The following is a 16,629-nucleotide window of genomic DNA, read 5'->3' on the forward strand; positions in this document are numbered from 1 at the left end:
CAAATCCTTTTAAACATGCAGAATCTGTTCAATATAGGCTGACAGCTTTCCTTTTGCAATTACTGTTGTGTGTTTTTTGTGTTAACTTTTTGGACAGCTGTAATTTTCAATAGTAGCTCTAAGAATACATTTTGAATGATACTCAGAGGCCTACAAACAATTAGGGATGTAAAAACCTGGGTAATCAGTTAACCAGTTAAACACTAGGGTTTAACACATTAAATGATTAATTCTGGGATCTCAGCGCATGGGCTGCCGTTTACCAAGTAACTGGTTACCCATTCACATCCCTACAGACACTTGGCTTTTCTTATCCTTCAGGGTAATTGCCTTTTCCTGATTCCTCCACTTAAGTTTATGTGCCAAAATGTTTTTTCTCATGACAGAGGACCAAAGGAGGATAAAGATGATTTGGAGTGCAATGAGGAAGATGACTCTAAAGGCACCCGGAAAAGAAAAACCAAATTACCTTTGAAAGAAGAGTGCAAAGAAGATGAGGAAGACAAAAGAGAGAAGGATGAAATGGTTAGTATGATCCATACACTTCAGCAGAGGTTTTGCCTTACATAGGGGAAGTAAAATCTAGCCCAGGGATAGGGAACCTTTTTTGGGTCGGGGGCCACTTATGCACAGAAAAATCAGTCAGGTGCCCCACCCAAGTGAGAAACAAACAAACAAAAAGCCCAAACAAAGCAAGCCCTCATTGATGTGGCCCCTAACTGAGAAGGAGAAAGATGTTTCTCACATTCCCCTTCCACATCAGAGGCAGGCCAGTAGATTTTGTGTGCTTCAATCCCATGTTGGGGCAGCAGGAGGCTGGAGCATCAGCGCGGGCTCCCCAATGCTATCGGGAACCCTGAGCCACAGGGGCAGGATCCAGGCAAGCTGGTGGCCACACCTGGCCCCCGGGCCTGCTGTTCCCCACCCTAATCTAGTCTAATTTGGCTAGCCAGTGTGCCCTTTTATAGCATCATAGTGGGTCTCGGAACAGCTCATCTGGGCATCAGTTTCTGATGTATCAATTTTTATATTTTTTCTAGAGTGCTACTTTACTTTGGGGTGGTGCATAGTTACAACATAGGCAGAATTTCAGCTGAATAATAGATTCCTCAGTTATGTATTTAACTATGCACAATTAGCAATTAAGCCATCACTTTTCTGTTGTTCGTCTTTCACCCTTTTTATAAAGGAACAAAACAAGGAAATTGAATGAAGGTGCTTAAGACAGTGGTGTTGGAACATTAAACCCAGAAAAATAAGGAAATTAGAATATACAGTTTCTACAAAAATCATTGCTTGTAAACTGATGCATGGAAGTTAATGCTTGTTTGCAAGAGAATCACATTTTAATTATGGGAAACATAACTTTGTTTTTCTTGATTTTTTTTTTTAATTAAATGTAAAATCTCTGCCAGAATATTGTCTGTCTTCCCATTTAAAAGGATGTTCTTTGATCCGGTTGTGCCTAGGTTTTTTTCCATCACTATGTGAGATGGGGAAGGTGAATCTCAAACACTTTTGGTTCTTTTTTATGGTACTGACTTGTGCCTAGCAAGGAATTGCCCCTCTATGGATAATTATGCAGCTGTTATGGTCTAGGAGCAACTCATGGGTGAAAGATTAGAAATGTGTTCAGAATTATCTAAGGATGTACGCGACTAATTGTCACATTAATCAACTAGTCACTCCCCACCTTTTCTGCATTTATCACAAAGAGGCAGTGGGGGAGGGCGGGAAAAGGGAGTGCTGGGCGGAGCTGGCTTAAAGGCTGGTTCCCCCCCTCCCCCCACTGACCCCAGGCTCCATGCAGGTGCTTTTGTTTTTAAATGTACAAGAGCCCCTGTGGAGGTTCTTCTAGATTTCAAAGATTGAAACACCGCATGGAACTTGGGGTCAGCAGGAGACTCAGAGTCTCCTGCTGGCCCCAGGCTCCATGTAGCACTTCATTTTGAAATGCACAAGAGCCCCCGCTGGGGTTCTTGTACATTTGAAAGGTGGAACGTGCGCTAGTCCTTATTGACTAATCGAATAGTCTATGGAAATCCCATTGACTATTCGATTAGTTAATTGATATTTAACTTCACTAGAATCATCTATGGTCTAATACATCAGAGATTAATTTATATCACTGTGTCCAGGAAATAATCCAGATAATTAAAAAAAAATCTGTATAAAGCCACAGTTAATGAAATTATATTTAGCGTAGATAAACAAAGCAGTGTATTAATGTCCAGAGTTGCCTGACCTGATCTCTCTATTTTGATCTCTTCAAAATGACCATATTCTTGCTCGAAGCCAGAACAGTTTTTTCACATTTTTTTGATTTCCTTGTTTCACTCTAAATTTGCATCATGTTATCATCTTCTTGGTAGTCTCTTTGTCTTTGGTTTGTTTTATTGTGTTTGGTTTCTAGATACTCAAGCGGCATAGTTATGGCGCAGTTCTTACTATGTTCCCTTGCTGATATCTCTAGGCATGAGTAAAATAACTTTCACAGCTTTTTGGCTTTCAGGAGAGCACGTGTGTTTGCTTGTTCTGTAATAGATATTTATCAGGTTTGGGTTTGTAGTGACAGTTACTACTTATAGTTATTTGCTGACATTAAGGAGAAACATTTTTTCTATTCTTGATGTTTCTTTTCTTGATACCAGCATATGTATTATTTCTGACATAGAAGAAGCAAAGTGTTAATAGGTAAGTGTGGGGGGAGGGATTGTCTCTTGCTTTTTCTAGGTTAACACGTGTTCTGTAACTGATTATTAGTCTTCAGCTGGCTGTCACTCAACACATGTATTTTCTTAAGTCTGTTATATGTACATGCAAGAAACTATCACTGGTCTAATGTTATACAATATGAAAGGTTGTTTAGAGCATATATTGTCTCAGTAAAATGAAAATGTTATACACTGTAATATGAAGAAGTAGAACAGTCATAAACACAGTATGTCATATGGACTCTTATTTGATGCTGTGTTATTTATGTTAAAATATGTTATGATTTGGAGGTAAATTGTGTTTCCCTTTTAGAATTACAGTTCTTAAATTGCAACCAGTCTACTAACCAACAAGGAAGAAAATCTTTATACCTTGCTATATTAGAGGGAGAGACTTGGAGTTATGGAATAGTCAAAAGCAGAAGCTGCTTGGGTTATGGGAGGGAAATATGTGGTTGTCCATATGACATTCCTTATGGGCAAAAGTTAGGCAGCTTTATTGTCTTCCTTCTGCAGCAATCCCTGAAATGAATCCTTGAGCTACTTGGGGTGTAAGCAAAACTATTGATGCACAAATAATAAGAAAAAAGGAGCTGTGTCAATTAACATTTCATAAGGAACTAGGAATTGAAAAAACATATTTTAACATATGGACAAGACTAAAATTGCCAGAGGAAGAAATTATTATAATTGAAAGAGCGAGAACAGTGGAGAATGTGATCTGGAATCTCCACATCTTAGGAATTTGTAACTGTATTTAAGAGTTTGTGTTCCAGAATGTGAAGATCCTTTGAATTCTCCATAGTGCTGAAGAGTGTTTGCTGGGACTATTCCTTTATTTTACTGTTAGAAATGTACAGCTTGACATTTGATATTGGCGCTTTGGCGCTACAATGATAACTTTTTTTTTTTTAAAGTAAAGACAATGGATATGTCCTTTTGACGTCAATTTGCTACAAAACCAAAATTTCCTAAATTTTGTAATCTAGGAGGAGAAGCATGAAGGAAGGATACTGAGGGTATCTCAGAGAGCCAGAAGAAAAAGAAAAGGCGATACGGCAATTTTAAAGCAACGTAAGTTGAAATATGGAAGAAGAAAAAAAGATTCAGAAGTTTCCTTAGTTTGTATATAGCAAGGGGAGATCATCAATGGTCTATTTAGAACAACGGTTGTTATAGCACTGGATTTCTATTCTCTAATTCTACCCATTATTTATAATAAATATGATATTACTTTCAATCCACTAATAACTTTGAGGAAAGCAATCAACACTTGGATCCTGATTCTTATTTACATTAATGGTATGTGTATACTGCAATTTATGTCTAGGGTTAATTTGGGTCAACTGACCCATGTTGCATTTTAACCCTGTGTTTCTAACCTATGCTACAACATAGGTCTCTGAAATTAACGCTACAGTGCGCAGGCCCAATTCAAAGTAATCATGTTGAAGAGTTCCTAGTACCACCGCCCTCTCAGAGAGGCTGCTTTAGCCTTAAGACCATGGTGTACTATGCAAAAACGTCACTATTATCAGAACACAGCGTGCTTTGCAAAAGTCTTGATCAGTTCACTCTTGGTTGCAAACTCAGGAGGCTTTCTGATCATATTATCTTTGCAAATGAACAATCAGAAGATAACGGTTTTAGAACGATAGCTGTGTTAGTCTGTAACTTAAAAAATAAATGAAAAGTGGTCCTGTAATGGGTTAGTACTGACCTGCACCAGGTGCATTGAAGATTATTGGGATCGAGAGGGCTCAGGAAGTTTGTCCCATGGAATTGTGAGATCCTTTTGACCAACTCCCAGGACCGAGGTCAAGACAGACTGTATCTACACTGCAAAACAGTAGGGCCCCAGGTTAAGTCAAGCACAGACCTCAAGCCCTGCAATGTCCTGGAACTGTGGGTTCAAGCCCTGAGCAAGCTCAAATGCCATGCAGATGGAAGGGAAGCTAGACTTGAACCTTAAGATGCCTTTATGTGACTTTGGCAATGTGAAGGTACTTGTAGTAGGCATCAGTGTAATGCATTTTAAGGTTCCTTCATGCTGTCTGAGGTGTAAAGGAGCCTTAGTGTAAATGAGAAGCAGACCTGTTAATTGGCTGGATAAATAAGATTGCTCCTTTCACTTTTGCAGTCATTCAAGGAAGTGCATTTAGCAGAAGTAACAGTTTTCTTTTGTGTCCTCTGGGAGTAATGTCATAACTACAGTATGTGTATGCTTGGTAGAATTCAGTTTTTCTATTTTATAATTTTGATGGCTAATATTGTTAAACATTTTTTCTAGTTTTATTTAGTTAAGTTATCCCAGTTCTGGGAAATTGAGGGAGGGTGGGTCAGACAACAATGGAATCAAATAATTCTTTAATAACAGTAGACATTGAGATATACATATATAACCATTAAAACATGAATGATCAACATAACATGTCATAATTCTCAAACAGCATTTTTCGCTTATCTACAAATTTCAAATTTTCATTTAAAATACCTTTTTTGTTGTGTGGTTATACTGATAAATGGAAGTCTACTGATTAAAAATCTAATCCTTCGAAGCCTAAGTGTATTCAGGAAATCTAGATGCATTTATGGAAATGTTTAGGAATAATTGCTACAAATAAGTCCAAAGGGGTGCATTCCTATCGAAGTAGCAGAATAAAAAATGTTTAACGTAAGAACATAAGAACGGCCATACTGGGTCAGAACAATGGTCCATCCAGCCTAGTATCCTATCTGATGACAGTGGCCAATACCAAATGCCCCAGAGGGAGGGAACACAACAAGTAATCCTCACGCGATCCCTTTCCTGTCACCCACCTCCAGAAAAACAAAGGCTAGGGACACCATTCCTACCCATCCTGGCTAATAGCCATTGATGGAGCTAACCTCCATGAATCTATCCAGCTCTTTTTTGAACCCTGTTAAAGTCCTAGCCTTCACCACATCCTCTAGCAAGGAGTTCCAGTGGTTGACTGTGCGCTGAGTGAAGAAAAACTTCCTTTTGTTTGTTTTAAACCTGCTGCCTATTAATTTCATTTGGTGGCCTCTAGTTCTTATATTGTGGGAATAAGTAAATAACTTTCCCTTATTCACTTTTTCCACATCATTCATGATATTATAGACCTCTATCATATCTCCCCTTAGTCTCCTCTTTTCGAAGCTGAAAAGTCCAAGTCTTTTTAATCTCTCTTCATATGGGACCCATTCCAAACCCCCTAATCATTTTTGTTGCCTTTTCTGAACCTTTTTCAATGCCAATATATCTTTTTGAGATGAAGCCATCACATCTGTATTCAGTATTCAAGTTGTGGGTGTACCATGGTTTTATATAAAGGCATTAAGGTATTCTCTTTCTTATTCTCTATCTCTTTTTTATGATTCCTAACATTCTATTTGTCTTTTTGACTGTTGCTTCACATTGAATGGATGTTTTCAAAGAACTATCCACAATGACTCCAAGATCTCTCTCTTGAGTAGTTATAGTTTAATTAGTCCCCATCATATTGTACATATAGCTGGGATTATTTTTTCCAATGTGCATTACTTTACATTTATCCACATTAAATTTTATTTGCCATTTTGTTGCCCAGTCACTTAGTTTTTTGTAAGATCTTTTTGAAGCTCTTAACAGTCTGCTTCAGTTTTAACTATCTTGAGCAGTTTGGTATCATCTGCAAATTTTGCCACCTCACTGTTTACCCCTTTCTCGAGATCATTTATAAATAAATTGAATAGGATTGGTCCCAGAACAGACCCTTGGGGAACCCACTAGTTACCTCTCTCCATTTGGAAAACTTACCATTTATTCCTACCTTTTGTTTCCTGTCTTTTAACCAGTTATCAGTCCATGAAAGGACCTTTCCTCTTATCCAATTACAACTTACTTTACTTAAGAGCCATTGGTGAGGAACCTTATCAAAGTCTTTCCGGAAATCTAAGTATACTTATAGCCACTGAATCCCCTTTGTCCACAGGTTTATTGACCCCCCTCAAAGAACTCTTAACAGATTAGTAAGGCATGATTTCCCTTTCTAGAAACCATGTTGATTTTTTAAATATTGGCGTCACGTTAGCTATCTTCCAGTCATTGGGTACAGAAGCTGATGTAAAGGATAGGTTACAAACCACAGTTAATAGTTCTGTAATTTCCCATTTGAATTCTTTCAGAACTCTTGGGTGAATGCCAGCTGGTCCCGGTGACTTGCTATTGTTAAGTTTATCAATTTGTTCCAAAACAGTGACCTCTAATGACACCGGTAATGACACCTCAGTCTGGCACAATTCCTCAGATTTGTCACCTAAAAAGAATGGCTCAGGCTTGGGAATCTCCCCAGTATTTTCAGCCGTAAAGACTGAAGCAAATAATTCATTTCGCTTCTCTACAATGACTTTATCATCTTTGAGTGGTCCTTTAGCATCTCAATAGTCCAAGGAGCCCACTGGTTGTTTCTCTGGCTTCCTGCTTCTGATGTACTTAAAAAACATTTTGCTATTAGTTTTTGAGTTTTTGGCTAGCTGTTCTTCAAATTCCTTTTTGGCTTTTCTTACTATATTTTAAGTTAGTGCCATCATTTCAGTCCATTAACATGGTAGTACTTTTAGGAAAGTAGAATCAGCAATTATTGTATATACCAGACACCTGCTTATGGCCCTCTCAGTAATTCTTGTAGTATATTTTGAGCTTGTACTGCATTAGTCTCCATTAGCAGCAGCTGCCTAACCACTAACAGAAAGCCTAAAGCCGTGGTCCCCAACACGGTGCCCGTGGGCGCCATGGCGCCCGCGGGGGCCTTTCCATGCACCCGCCAGGTTCTCGGGGCTGGCCTGGCACCGGGCGCATGGCGGGGGGAGCGCCGGCGCTGGCCGGGGGGAGCGCTGGCCCCGGGCGCGCGGTGCTGGGCGGGGGGAGCGCCGGGCGCGCGGCGCTGGGCGGGGGGAGCGCCGGCCCCGGGCGCGCGGCGCGGCGCAGGGCGGGGGGAGCGCCGGCCCCGGGCGCGCAGCTATGGGGGGGCTGCCCCCGGGGCGCAAGTGTCCCCGCCCCCTGGCGCCCGGCGGGCGAACAGCCACGCCCCCTGGCGCCCGACAACCTGGAAAGGTTGGGGACCACTGGCCTAAAGTATTCCCACCAGGGAGCAGAGCCATGCAAACTAACAAAAGCACCTGGAGTGCAGAAGAGCCATGGTTGAAACAACTGTAATTTACTCTTGAAGTTTAAATGCTGTTTATGTAGACATTTGTTCTAAAGCTGAAACAGTGTGATTGGTATGATAAAGGAACGCTCGTTTGCTGAAAGAAATGCTACTGTTCACTGGTACAATGGTTTATGCGCGTTTTTGTAGTTTATTTACTGGAAGCAGAAGGGCTTTGAATAAGTAATGATTTTAGATTCAGAAGCAAGACTTTTAATCTATGTTATTGTTAGGCAGCACTTCTAGAGATCTGAGTTCAAATATGGCTTAAAACACAAAATGAGCAAATGTACAAAATGAGCTGCTTATTAGTCCCAGTTTCTGTACTCCCAACACTTACACGTTAATTGGAGGTATGACTTAATTTCTTCAGAAGTCGCCCAGCACAGATATAGATGAAGCAGATGTAAATTATATAAATGTTAACATAACTAGACTGTAATTGGTAATGATAGTTATTTCTGTTGTGGTAGTGCCCAGTCAGGATCAGGGCAGTATTGTGCTAGGCGGTATGCAAACTGTCCCTGCCCCAGTGAGTTTATAATCTGAAATGACAAGCTATATGCTGCAGGGGTGAACAGGGATATAAACAAGGTCAGAAGTGAGGTGAGCAGTGTGAGCAAAACTGCCAGTTACATGGCAGAGCTTGTGAGGCATCTGCCTTCATCGTTTTGCTATGCAGTTAATTTTGTTCCTTCCCCTTTGGGAGATTGCCCACATATATCTTGTCCATTGTTGGTGCACAAGTTACCAGTGCGTTCAAACCAGAGGCTTTTGGTCATTGGTACCTAAATGGCAGCACGTGCACCCTGAGTATCTTCATGCCTCCAACTGAGGGTATAGAGGGTAGCCCACTGCAGCTGCCCCCCAACTCCTCATCCACCTATGTCTGTAAGCAATTAGTAAAGTTGTTAGTAATTAGTTTTTTAATAGACTTTCTGAATTAAGTTCTGAGAAATTAAATACATGTGTTACAAATAGAGATTTGAAACACATGCCATTTTTTTTTATCTTGCTTTCTTTCAGAATTCAGCAATTCAGTCATTTTGCCAAAATAGTTTAACACTGTATTTTTCTCCACAGCTTTATATTCTAAAGGAAAGAAACCATGGTGCTGGGCTTCATATTTGGAGGAAGAAAAGGCCGCAGCAGCACCCACTAAGCTTTTTAAAGAGGTATGTTTTCTTCTGAAACCCAAGTTAATCATCCTTTAGTATGAAATTTGTAAGGAAGTAAATTAAAAAGGTAGACTAATCAGACTATAAGAAGACTTTTGTAAGTTCTCAGTTTGCTCTAAAGGAAGTCTGACATTAAAATAACAAATATCCCTAAATAGTCATGAAGTGTGTGTGGATGATAGGTCATCTTTTGCCAAGCTTTTCTCAGTGAATTAATAACTCACAAATCTGACTGTGATACTGTCCTATGAAACCTACTTTGAATATAGGATTCAGGTAGTTACAGATCTTTGAGCTCATTGCTGGACATTTCCAAGATCTGGCCTTTTCTGTCTATTCAAACAGCTAAAACTCTGATCCAGACCTTCATTTTCTTATAGCTTGATTTCTGTAGTCTTCTCATTTTGGGCTTTCCAGAGGCTGTCTTGCTCTCCTTAAGTCCGTTCACAAGTCTGTTACAAAGATCATCTTCCTGGCTTGTTGTTTCGACTTTGCAACTCTCTGACTCCGCCTTTCTCATTGTAACCAGCAATACATGACTTTATTGCCCAACTGTTCCCAATACTTTCATCAGCTTTTCTGTAGCTGTCACTTGAACAAGTAGCAGTTGCTCTGTTAAAATGAAACAGCTTATTCTTTTGTTTTGCACTTCTAACTCTCCAATATAATGACACCATTTCTGTTTTTCCTCTTCTTTTTCCTTCTCACATCACATAGGATTGTGTCTGCTGCATGAGCCTTCATATACTTTTTATTCCCTATGCTGGCCTCCTTGTGCCAAAAAAAATCTTTATACGTTTGTGACAAAGGTAATGCAAATATAGTAAGCCCAATGCAATTGCATCTTAGGTGACCTATGATGTAATATTGTAATTAAATCTTTTACATTTTAAACTTTACCTGTTCTTGTGGTATAACAGCAGCTTACCCATAGTTAAGGTTGCACTAGAGAGTTTGGGTTTAATAGTGGAAAGAATAGTGACTATCTTGTGATCTGGAGTTTTACTAAAACAAAAATGGGTTATAATTCTTGGCTAACTAAGGAATTTTCGATGTATTGGCTATACAATTTGAAGTGTTGGAAAGTTTATAGTAATTATGGAAAAATAGGTGTTTGCATTATTTCGGAAGGGGAGTGTCTTGCTTTTCCTCTTCCTTTGCAAGAAATGTAAGCCACACTGTGTGTGTCTACACTGCATTTTAAGGAGCTAATGGGGGAGTTGGGCCCTGGATCCTAGCAGGACAGGCTTAAGAGCCTGAACATCTGCCTGAAGGTCCCCATTGCTATTTTTAGTGAAGTAGCTCAAGCCCTGCTAGCATGTATCTGTTCTCCCAGTCTGGGAGGCTTCCAGCTCTAGTGTAGACTTACCTTCTGGGTCTGTCCTTTGAGCATGTTATCACTTGTGTGCTGATTCAGAGACTATCCTTTATACACGAGGACTGTTGTCTTATTGAATATTTTGTATTGTCTCTAGTCATAGAGGCAAATATGTTCACTAACTTACCAAATTTTAATCAGATTATTTTTAAAAAGCAATTTTTGCTTCTGAGAGGTACCGTAAAGCAGTATGTACCTCCATTTTCTTGAAATTTGCACTGAACAGTGACCTTAGTGGTGGTTAAGGTGAAACAACTTTCCAAATGTGTGGAATGCATAACAGTCAGATACATTGATATAACTAATAGAAAAGCAAGTATGATCATTCTTAGGGTTTTGTGTTTCCCTAGCTTCATCAAACTTACTTTGTATATACAGTAAAACTCCGATAGTCTGGCATCCAACTGTTCGGCACTCCTGATACTCCGGCATCAAAATGCCAAGCGCTCCTGACAAGCTGATTAAAAAGTCTGCTGCTTAGCACACGTGCTGGCTATAACCAGCCTGAGCATAAGGTTGGGGAGCGGGGAGTGGGATCGTGTTACAGTATGGAGAAGAGCGTTTTGCTTCAGTGAAGGGGAAATGGGAGAGGAGGGGGACGAGGATGGGTTAGAGCACGGAGGAGAGAGACCGAAGAGGAAAGGGCAGGGGAAGGGAGGGGGAAGAGGATCAGGTTACAGCGGGGAGGAGAGAGACGCTAAGAGGAAAGGGGAGGGGAGAGGGAGGGAGATTGTGTCCTGGCCAGCTGAGGGAATTTGCTGGACCAGAGAAAGTCCCCTGCTACTGGCTCCCCAGACCATCTTCCCTCCGCACTGCCCACCCCAGCTGCTCCCCAGTGGTGTTGTCATAGTTTCATTCTCTTGCCTTATTTTATTAATATTTCTGCTTTTTAAAAAAAATTAAAGTATTAAAGACTGATGACTTTGACTTCTGACTTTGGAGCACAGAGAACGTGATACAACAGGAAGCCAGTACCTGACTCCCTAAAAGCACCCTTTCTGCTCTTCTCTCTTTTTGAAAGGCTGTAGCATAAGCTTCATCCTCATGTGATCTCATGTTCCTAGTCCTTTACTGATTGCCAGTATCCTCCTGTAAAAAGAGGCTCATCAGAGACCAATATTTCTCTCTACTGTGCACAGCATGGAGAAAATTTCCTTGAGAGAGGCCATCTTTATGTATGAAAGCTGTTGTACATTTGCTTTGTGGCCATCTTTTGAGGGTCTGAGATGTAGAAACTAAAATACATGTTAGAGCATTTTATCTGATCATCCCATAAAAGTGTCACTTTACATACTGAAAAATAATTAATTAACCCTACTGTATTTTTAAATTAGAAAATAATTTTAAAAGTTGATGAAACACAACATTTTCTACTGTTCTGAGGTGGCTTTCCTGATAACTTTCTCTATGTATTTTCTGCATTATAAAGCCCTCAAGAGCTGCACTGTCAGCCAGTTTTGCCAGGCTTCTTAAGTTCTATTTTCCGTTACATGGTTTTAAAAGCTTGAAATTAGGCCAAATATACTTATTTGTGAGGCTTCATTTTGAGCAGCTGCTTGCATAAGGGTATGTAATAACAATCATCTGTGGTTTGCACTAGGGACGTAAGTGACTTAGTCGACTATTTGCTTCTTCCCTCCCTTGCTGCCTCTATCAGAGAGAAGCAGCGGGGGAGAAGGGGCAGGAACTGGTGCTGGGGGGAGCCTTTGGGGTGGGACAGGGGCACAGTGGGGAACTGGCAGTGCTTCTGTCTTTGAAATGTAGTGAAAGCGGGGCTCTTGATACATTTCAAAAGCAGAAGTGCCATAGGGAGCATGAGGTGAGTGGGGGAATGCTTAAGTCTCCCGCTGGCACCGGGGGCTTCCCATAGCACGTCTGAGTTTGAAATGTAGCAAGAGCCAGCGAGGCTCTTCCTACATTTCAAAGGCGGAGGTGCCCTTATCAACTAACTGAATAGTTGATGCAAATTCCATCAACTATTCAGTTAGTTGATTAATCTAAATTTAACATCCCTAGTTTGCACTGCACAAGTATTTTAACTTTCTTTGGAAGTACTTCTTTTGAAATATTAATCATAGAATACTAGCACTGAACAGGACCTTGAGAGGTCATCGAGTACAGTCCCATGCCTTCATACCAGGACCAAGCACCGTCTAGACCATCTCTGATAGATGTCTATCTAATCTGCTCTTAAGTATCTCCAGACACGGAGATTCCACAACCTACCTAGGCAATTTATTCCACTCCGGCAATTAGGAAGTTTTTCCTGATATCCTACCTAAACCTCTCCTGCTGCAGTTTAAGCCCATTGCTTCTTGTCCTATCATCAGAAGCCAAGTAGAATAATTTTTCTCCCTCCTCCTTATGATACCCTTTTACTGTAGATACTTGAACACCACTATCATGTTCCCTCTCAATCTTCTCCTTTCCAAACTAAACAAGCCCAATTCTTTCAGTCTTCCTTCATAGCTCATGTTTTCTAGACCTTTAATCATTCTTCTTGCTCTTCTTTGGACCTTCTCCAGTTTCTCCACATCTTTTTTGAAATGTGGTGCCCAGAACTGGACACAGCACTCCAATTGAGGCCTAATCAGCACAGAGTAGAGCAGAAGAAAGATTTCTTGTGTCTTGCTCACAACACTTCTGTTAATGCATCCTAGAATCATGTTTGCTTTTTTTGCAACAGTGTCACACTGTTGACTCATATTTAGCTTGTGGTCCACTGACACCTAGATCCCTTTTTGCAGTACTCTTTCCTAGACAGTCATTTCCCATTCTGTATATGAGGAAGGAACAGTGAGTTTCAAAGTGGAGTACTTTGCATTTGTCTTTATTAAACTTCATCCTATTTACCTCAGATCATGTCTTTAGTTTGTCAAGATCATTTTGAATTATGGCCCTGTCCTCCACAGCAGTTGCAACTCCTCCCAGCTTGGTATTATCTGCAAACTTAATAAGCGTACTCTCAATACCAATATCTAAATCGTTGATGAAGATATTGAACAGAACTGGTCCCAAAACAGACCCCTCCGGAGCCCACTTGTTATGCAATTCTAGCATGACTGTGAACCATTAATAACCTCTCTGAGAGTGGTAATCCAGCTAGTTATCCACTCACCTTATAGTAGCCCCATCTAAGTTGTATTGATAAGATCGTGCGAGACCATATCAAATGTCTTACTAAAGTCTAGGTATACCACTCCCACTGCTTCTCCCTTATCCACAAGACTCGTTATCCTATCAAAGAATGCTATCAGGTTGGTTTGCCATGATTTGTTCTTTACAAATCCATGCTGGCTGCTACCTGTCACCTTATTACTTCCAGATATTTGTAGATGAATTCCTTAATTACTTGTTCCATTATCTTTCCTAGCACAGAAGTTAAGCTGACTGGTCTGTAGTTTCCTGGGTTGTTCTTATTTCCCTTTTTATAGATGGGCACTATATTTGAACTTTTCCAGTCTTCTGGAATCTCTCCTGTCTTCCATGATTTTCCAACGATGATAGCTATGGCTCAGATACCTCCTCTGTCAGCTCTTTGAGTATTCTAGGCTGCATTTCATCAGGCCCTGGTGACTTGCAGACATCTAACTTTTTAAAGTAATTTTTAACTTGTTCTTTTTTTATTTTATCTTCTCAGCCTACCCCATTTCCACTAGCATTCACTGTTAGGCATTCCTTCATCGTCAGACTTCTTGGCAAAGAGTGAAACAAAGAAAATTAAGCACCTCTGCTATTTCCAAGTTTCCTGTTATTGTTTCTCCCTCTTCATTGAGCAATGGGCCTACCCTGTCCTTGGTTGTTTTCTCACTTCTAATATATTTATAGAATATCTTCTTGTTACCCTTTATGTCTCTAGATAGTTTGAGCTTGTTTTATGCCTTTGCCTTTCTAATCTTGCCCCTGCATGCCTGTATTGGTTGCTTATATTCATCCTTTGCAATTTGACCTGGTTTCCACTTTTTATGAGACTTCTTTTTTATTTTTAGATTATGCAAAATCTCCTGTTAAGCTACAGCAGTCTTTTGCCATGTTTTCTCTTTCCTAATCAGTGGAATAGTTTGCTTTTGGGCCCTTAATATTATGTTCCTTTGAAAAACTGCCAACTCTTTTCAGTTGTTTTTCCTCTTAGTCTTGCTTCCTGTGGGACCTTACCGACCAGCTCTCTGAGTTTACTAAAATCTGCCTTCATGAAATCCATTGTCTCTATTTTGCTGTTTCAAAAAATTGAAACTGTTTTTGTTCATTCTAGTATCAGTCCTTCCCATATGGTAAAAATGGATTCAAAGTAGGAATGAAACTGGAAGGAGTGGATCCTGAGCACCAATCAATTTACTGCGTTCTCACTGTGGCTGAGGTAAGCATCAGAACTACACATGAAAAAAGTGTGAGGCTGATAACAGAAATGTATTAAGAATATAGTGATTATTATACTGGAATGATGATCTGTTTAGTGCTGCATCTAGCATCCTATTCTCAGTAATAGTGAGAGATTCTTCAGAGAAAAATGTGAACTACTGTTAGACATTTAATTATCTAATTATCCATCTCCCAGGGTTGGGGAACTTTTTTTGGGTTGGGGGCTGCTGACCCACAAAAAAATTAGTCGGGGACTGCACACAAGTGAGAAGCTGGAGCGCCAGCCCTGAGCCTCAGGGCTAGATCGAGGTGAGCTGGGGGCTGCATCCGGCCCCCGGGCCTGAGGTTTTCCATCCCTGATATATACCATGTGAAAAAACTTTTGCTGAGACATCAGAGTGATGTCATCATGTCATTCTGCATCTCACAGCTCCTCCCTCCTTCCTTCCTTCCTCCCTTTTCCTCAGTACTCAGCTGCTTCGCAGCAGCCTCCTTCCTCCTTGGCGCTCAGCAGCCAGGGAGGTAAAGTGTGGGGCCTGCGAGCGCCCCCACCACTGTGGCGGCTTGGAGGAGAGTGTGGGGCTTGCAAGGCTTTGGAGCAGACCCCTCCCGCCCCCCAGTGACTGGGAGGAGAGAGCTGAGCCCACCAAAGCAGGGAAAAGTGGGGGTTGGGTTAGGTCATTTTAAAACAATATCCAATTATCAAGGAACAAATACACATTTTCCACGGATATGAATACATATGCATAATATTATAGTGTTATGGTGATACACAAGTATCTGTATATAGGAGGCCCCCGATTTACGACCCCCTGCACTTATAACCTTTTCCATATGTGTGGAAGGGGCCAAAATCCCCTGAGTTATGTCATTGGCCCTACATTTATGATGGCGTACGATGCCTGTCATAAATGCAGGCTCGAGTTATGACGCCCCTGACTTGCAACGCTGGCCCAGGAACCAATCGCCCAGGAACCGATCGCGCTGCAAGACAGGGGCAGCCTGTAATCGTCTAATTTTGGAGAAATCTATATTTAAAAGAGAAAATACAAAGAACATAAAGCATGAAAATGGATGGCCCTTGAATTTTTATTTCAACTACAGATACTAAGCTCATTCATATTATCTAACCATGTTTTTTATATTATTGAGTTCCACAGACCAATTTTACACTATAGGTTTAATTCTGCCATTTTTACTTACATTGGTAGTATCTTACCCTGTGAATAATTCTGTGGGTTTTAATTGTATGATTCAGACACAGAATTAGATCTTTCTTCTTTTTATTTTTCCTTTTCTTTCCCTAAGTTCTAGTTTCATTGAGTGTCCTCTTATTTAATTAGGGAGTGTGGAAACTGGAACACCTAATATTCCTTCGCTTGTACCATCATTATTAGGGCTTGCCAAGCGGTGGCGAGCCTCGCTTGCCACCTGCGTGGTTCTGCACTCTGCGCATGCGCAGATCGCTCTGTGCGGGCTCTTCCAGGTTGTAATCTACTCACCACAAGCGAGTAGATTACATTATTTGTCGAGCCCTGATCATTATTTTGTACCACAATGATTGTATTTTCTGAGTCATGGTTTAGTTAGGGTTTTTTGGCTTTGTGTTTATTTTCCCTATTTGTGAGTCCCTCCACAGCCTCTAACCACATCCTTCTTCTGGAAATAGCTGTTTCTGACATGTCTTCTACTATACATGCTGATTTCAAAGATCAGTATAACTAAGGTCTTAAGTCCTCTGTAGTAAACTGGACCTAAATTCTGTGCCAAGGTGACCTGGATTCTATGAAATTCTAATGTGGCAAAAT

At 40.6% G+C, this 16,629-nt stretch overlaps 1 protein-coding gene across 7 annotated transcripts in view; it reads left to right on the plus strand.

Moving 5' to 3' along the window:
* The window catches only part of L3MBTL3 (L3MBTL histone methyl-lysine binding protein 3), a 161,227-nt gene that overhangs the window by 61,858 nt on the left and 82,740 nt on the right, over positions 1-16,629 (plus strand). For all 7 annotated transcript variants that reach the window (XM_075924145.1, XM_006118587.3, XM_025182380.2 and 4 more), the window contains 4 exons: positions 387-525; positions 3,704-3,788; positions 8,990-9,081; positions 14,715-14,819. In XM_075924145.1, coding sequence (XP_075780260.1) covers positions 387-525; positions 3,704-3,788; positions 8,990-9,081; positions 14,715-14,819 — 421 coding nt within the window. The remainder of the gene's footprint in view (positions 1-386; positions 526-3,703; positions 3,789-8,989; positions 9,082-14,714; positions 14,820-16,629) is intronic.

This window comes from Pelodiscus sinensis, chromosome 3 (assembly GCF_049634645.1).
Source record: "Pelodiscus sinensis isolate JC-2024 chromosome 3, ASM4963464v1, whole genome shotgun sequence".
Taxonomy (NCBI): Eukaryota; Metazoa; Chordata; order Testudines; family Trionychidae; genus Pelodiscus; species Pelodiscus sinensis.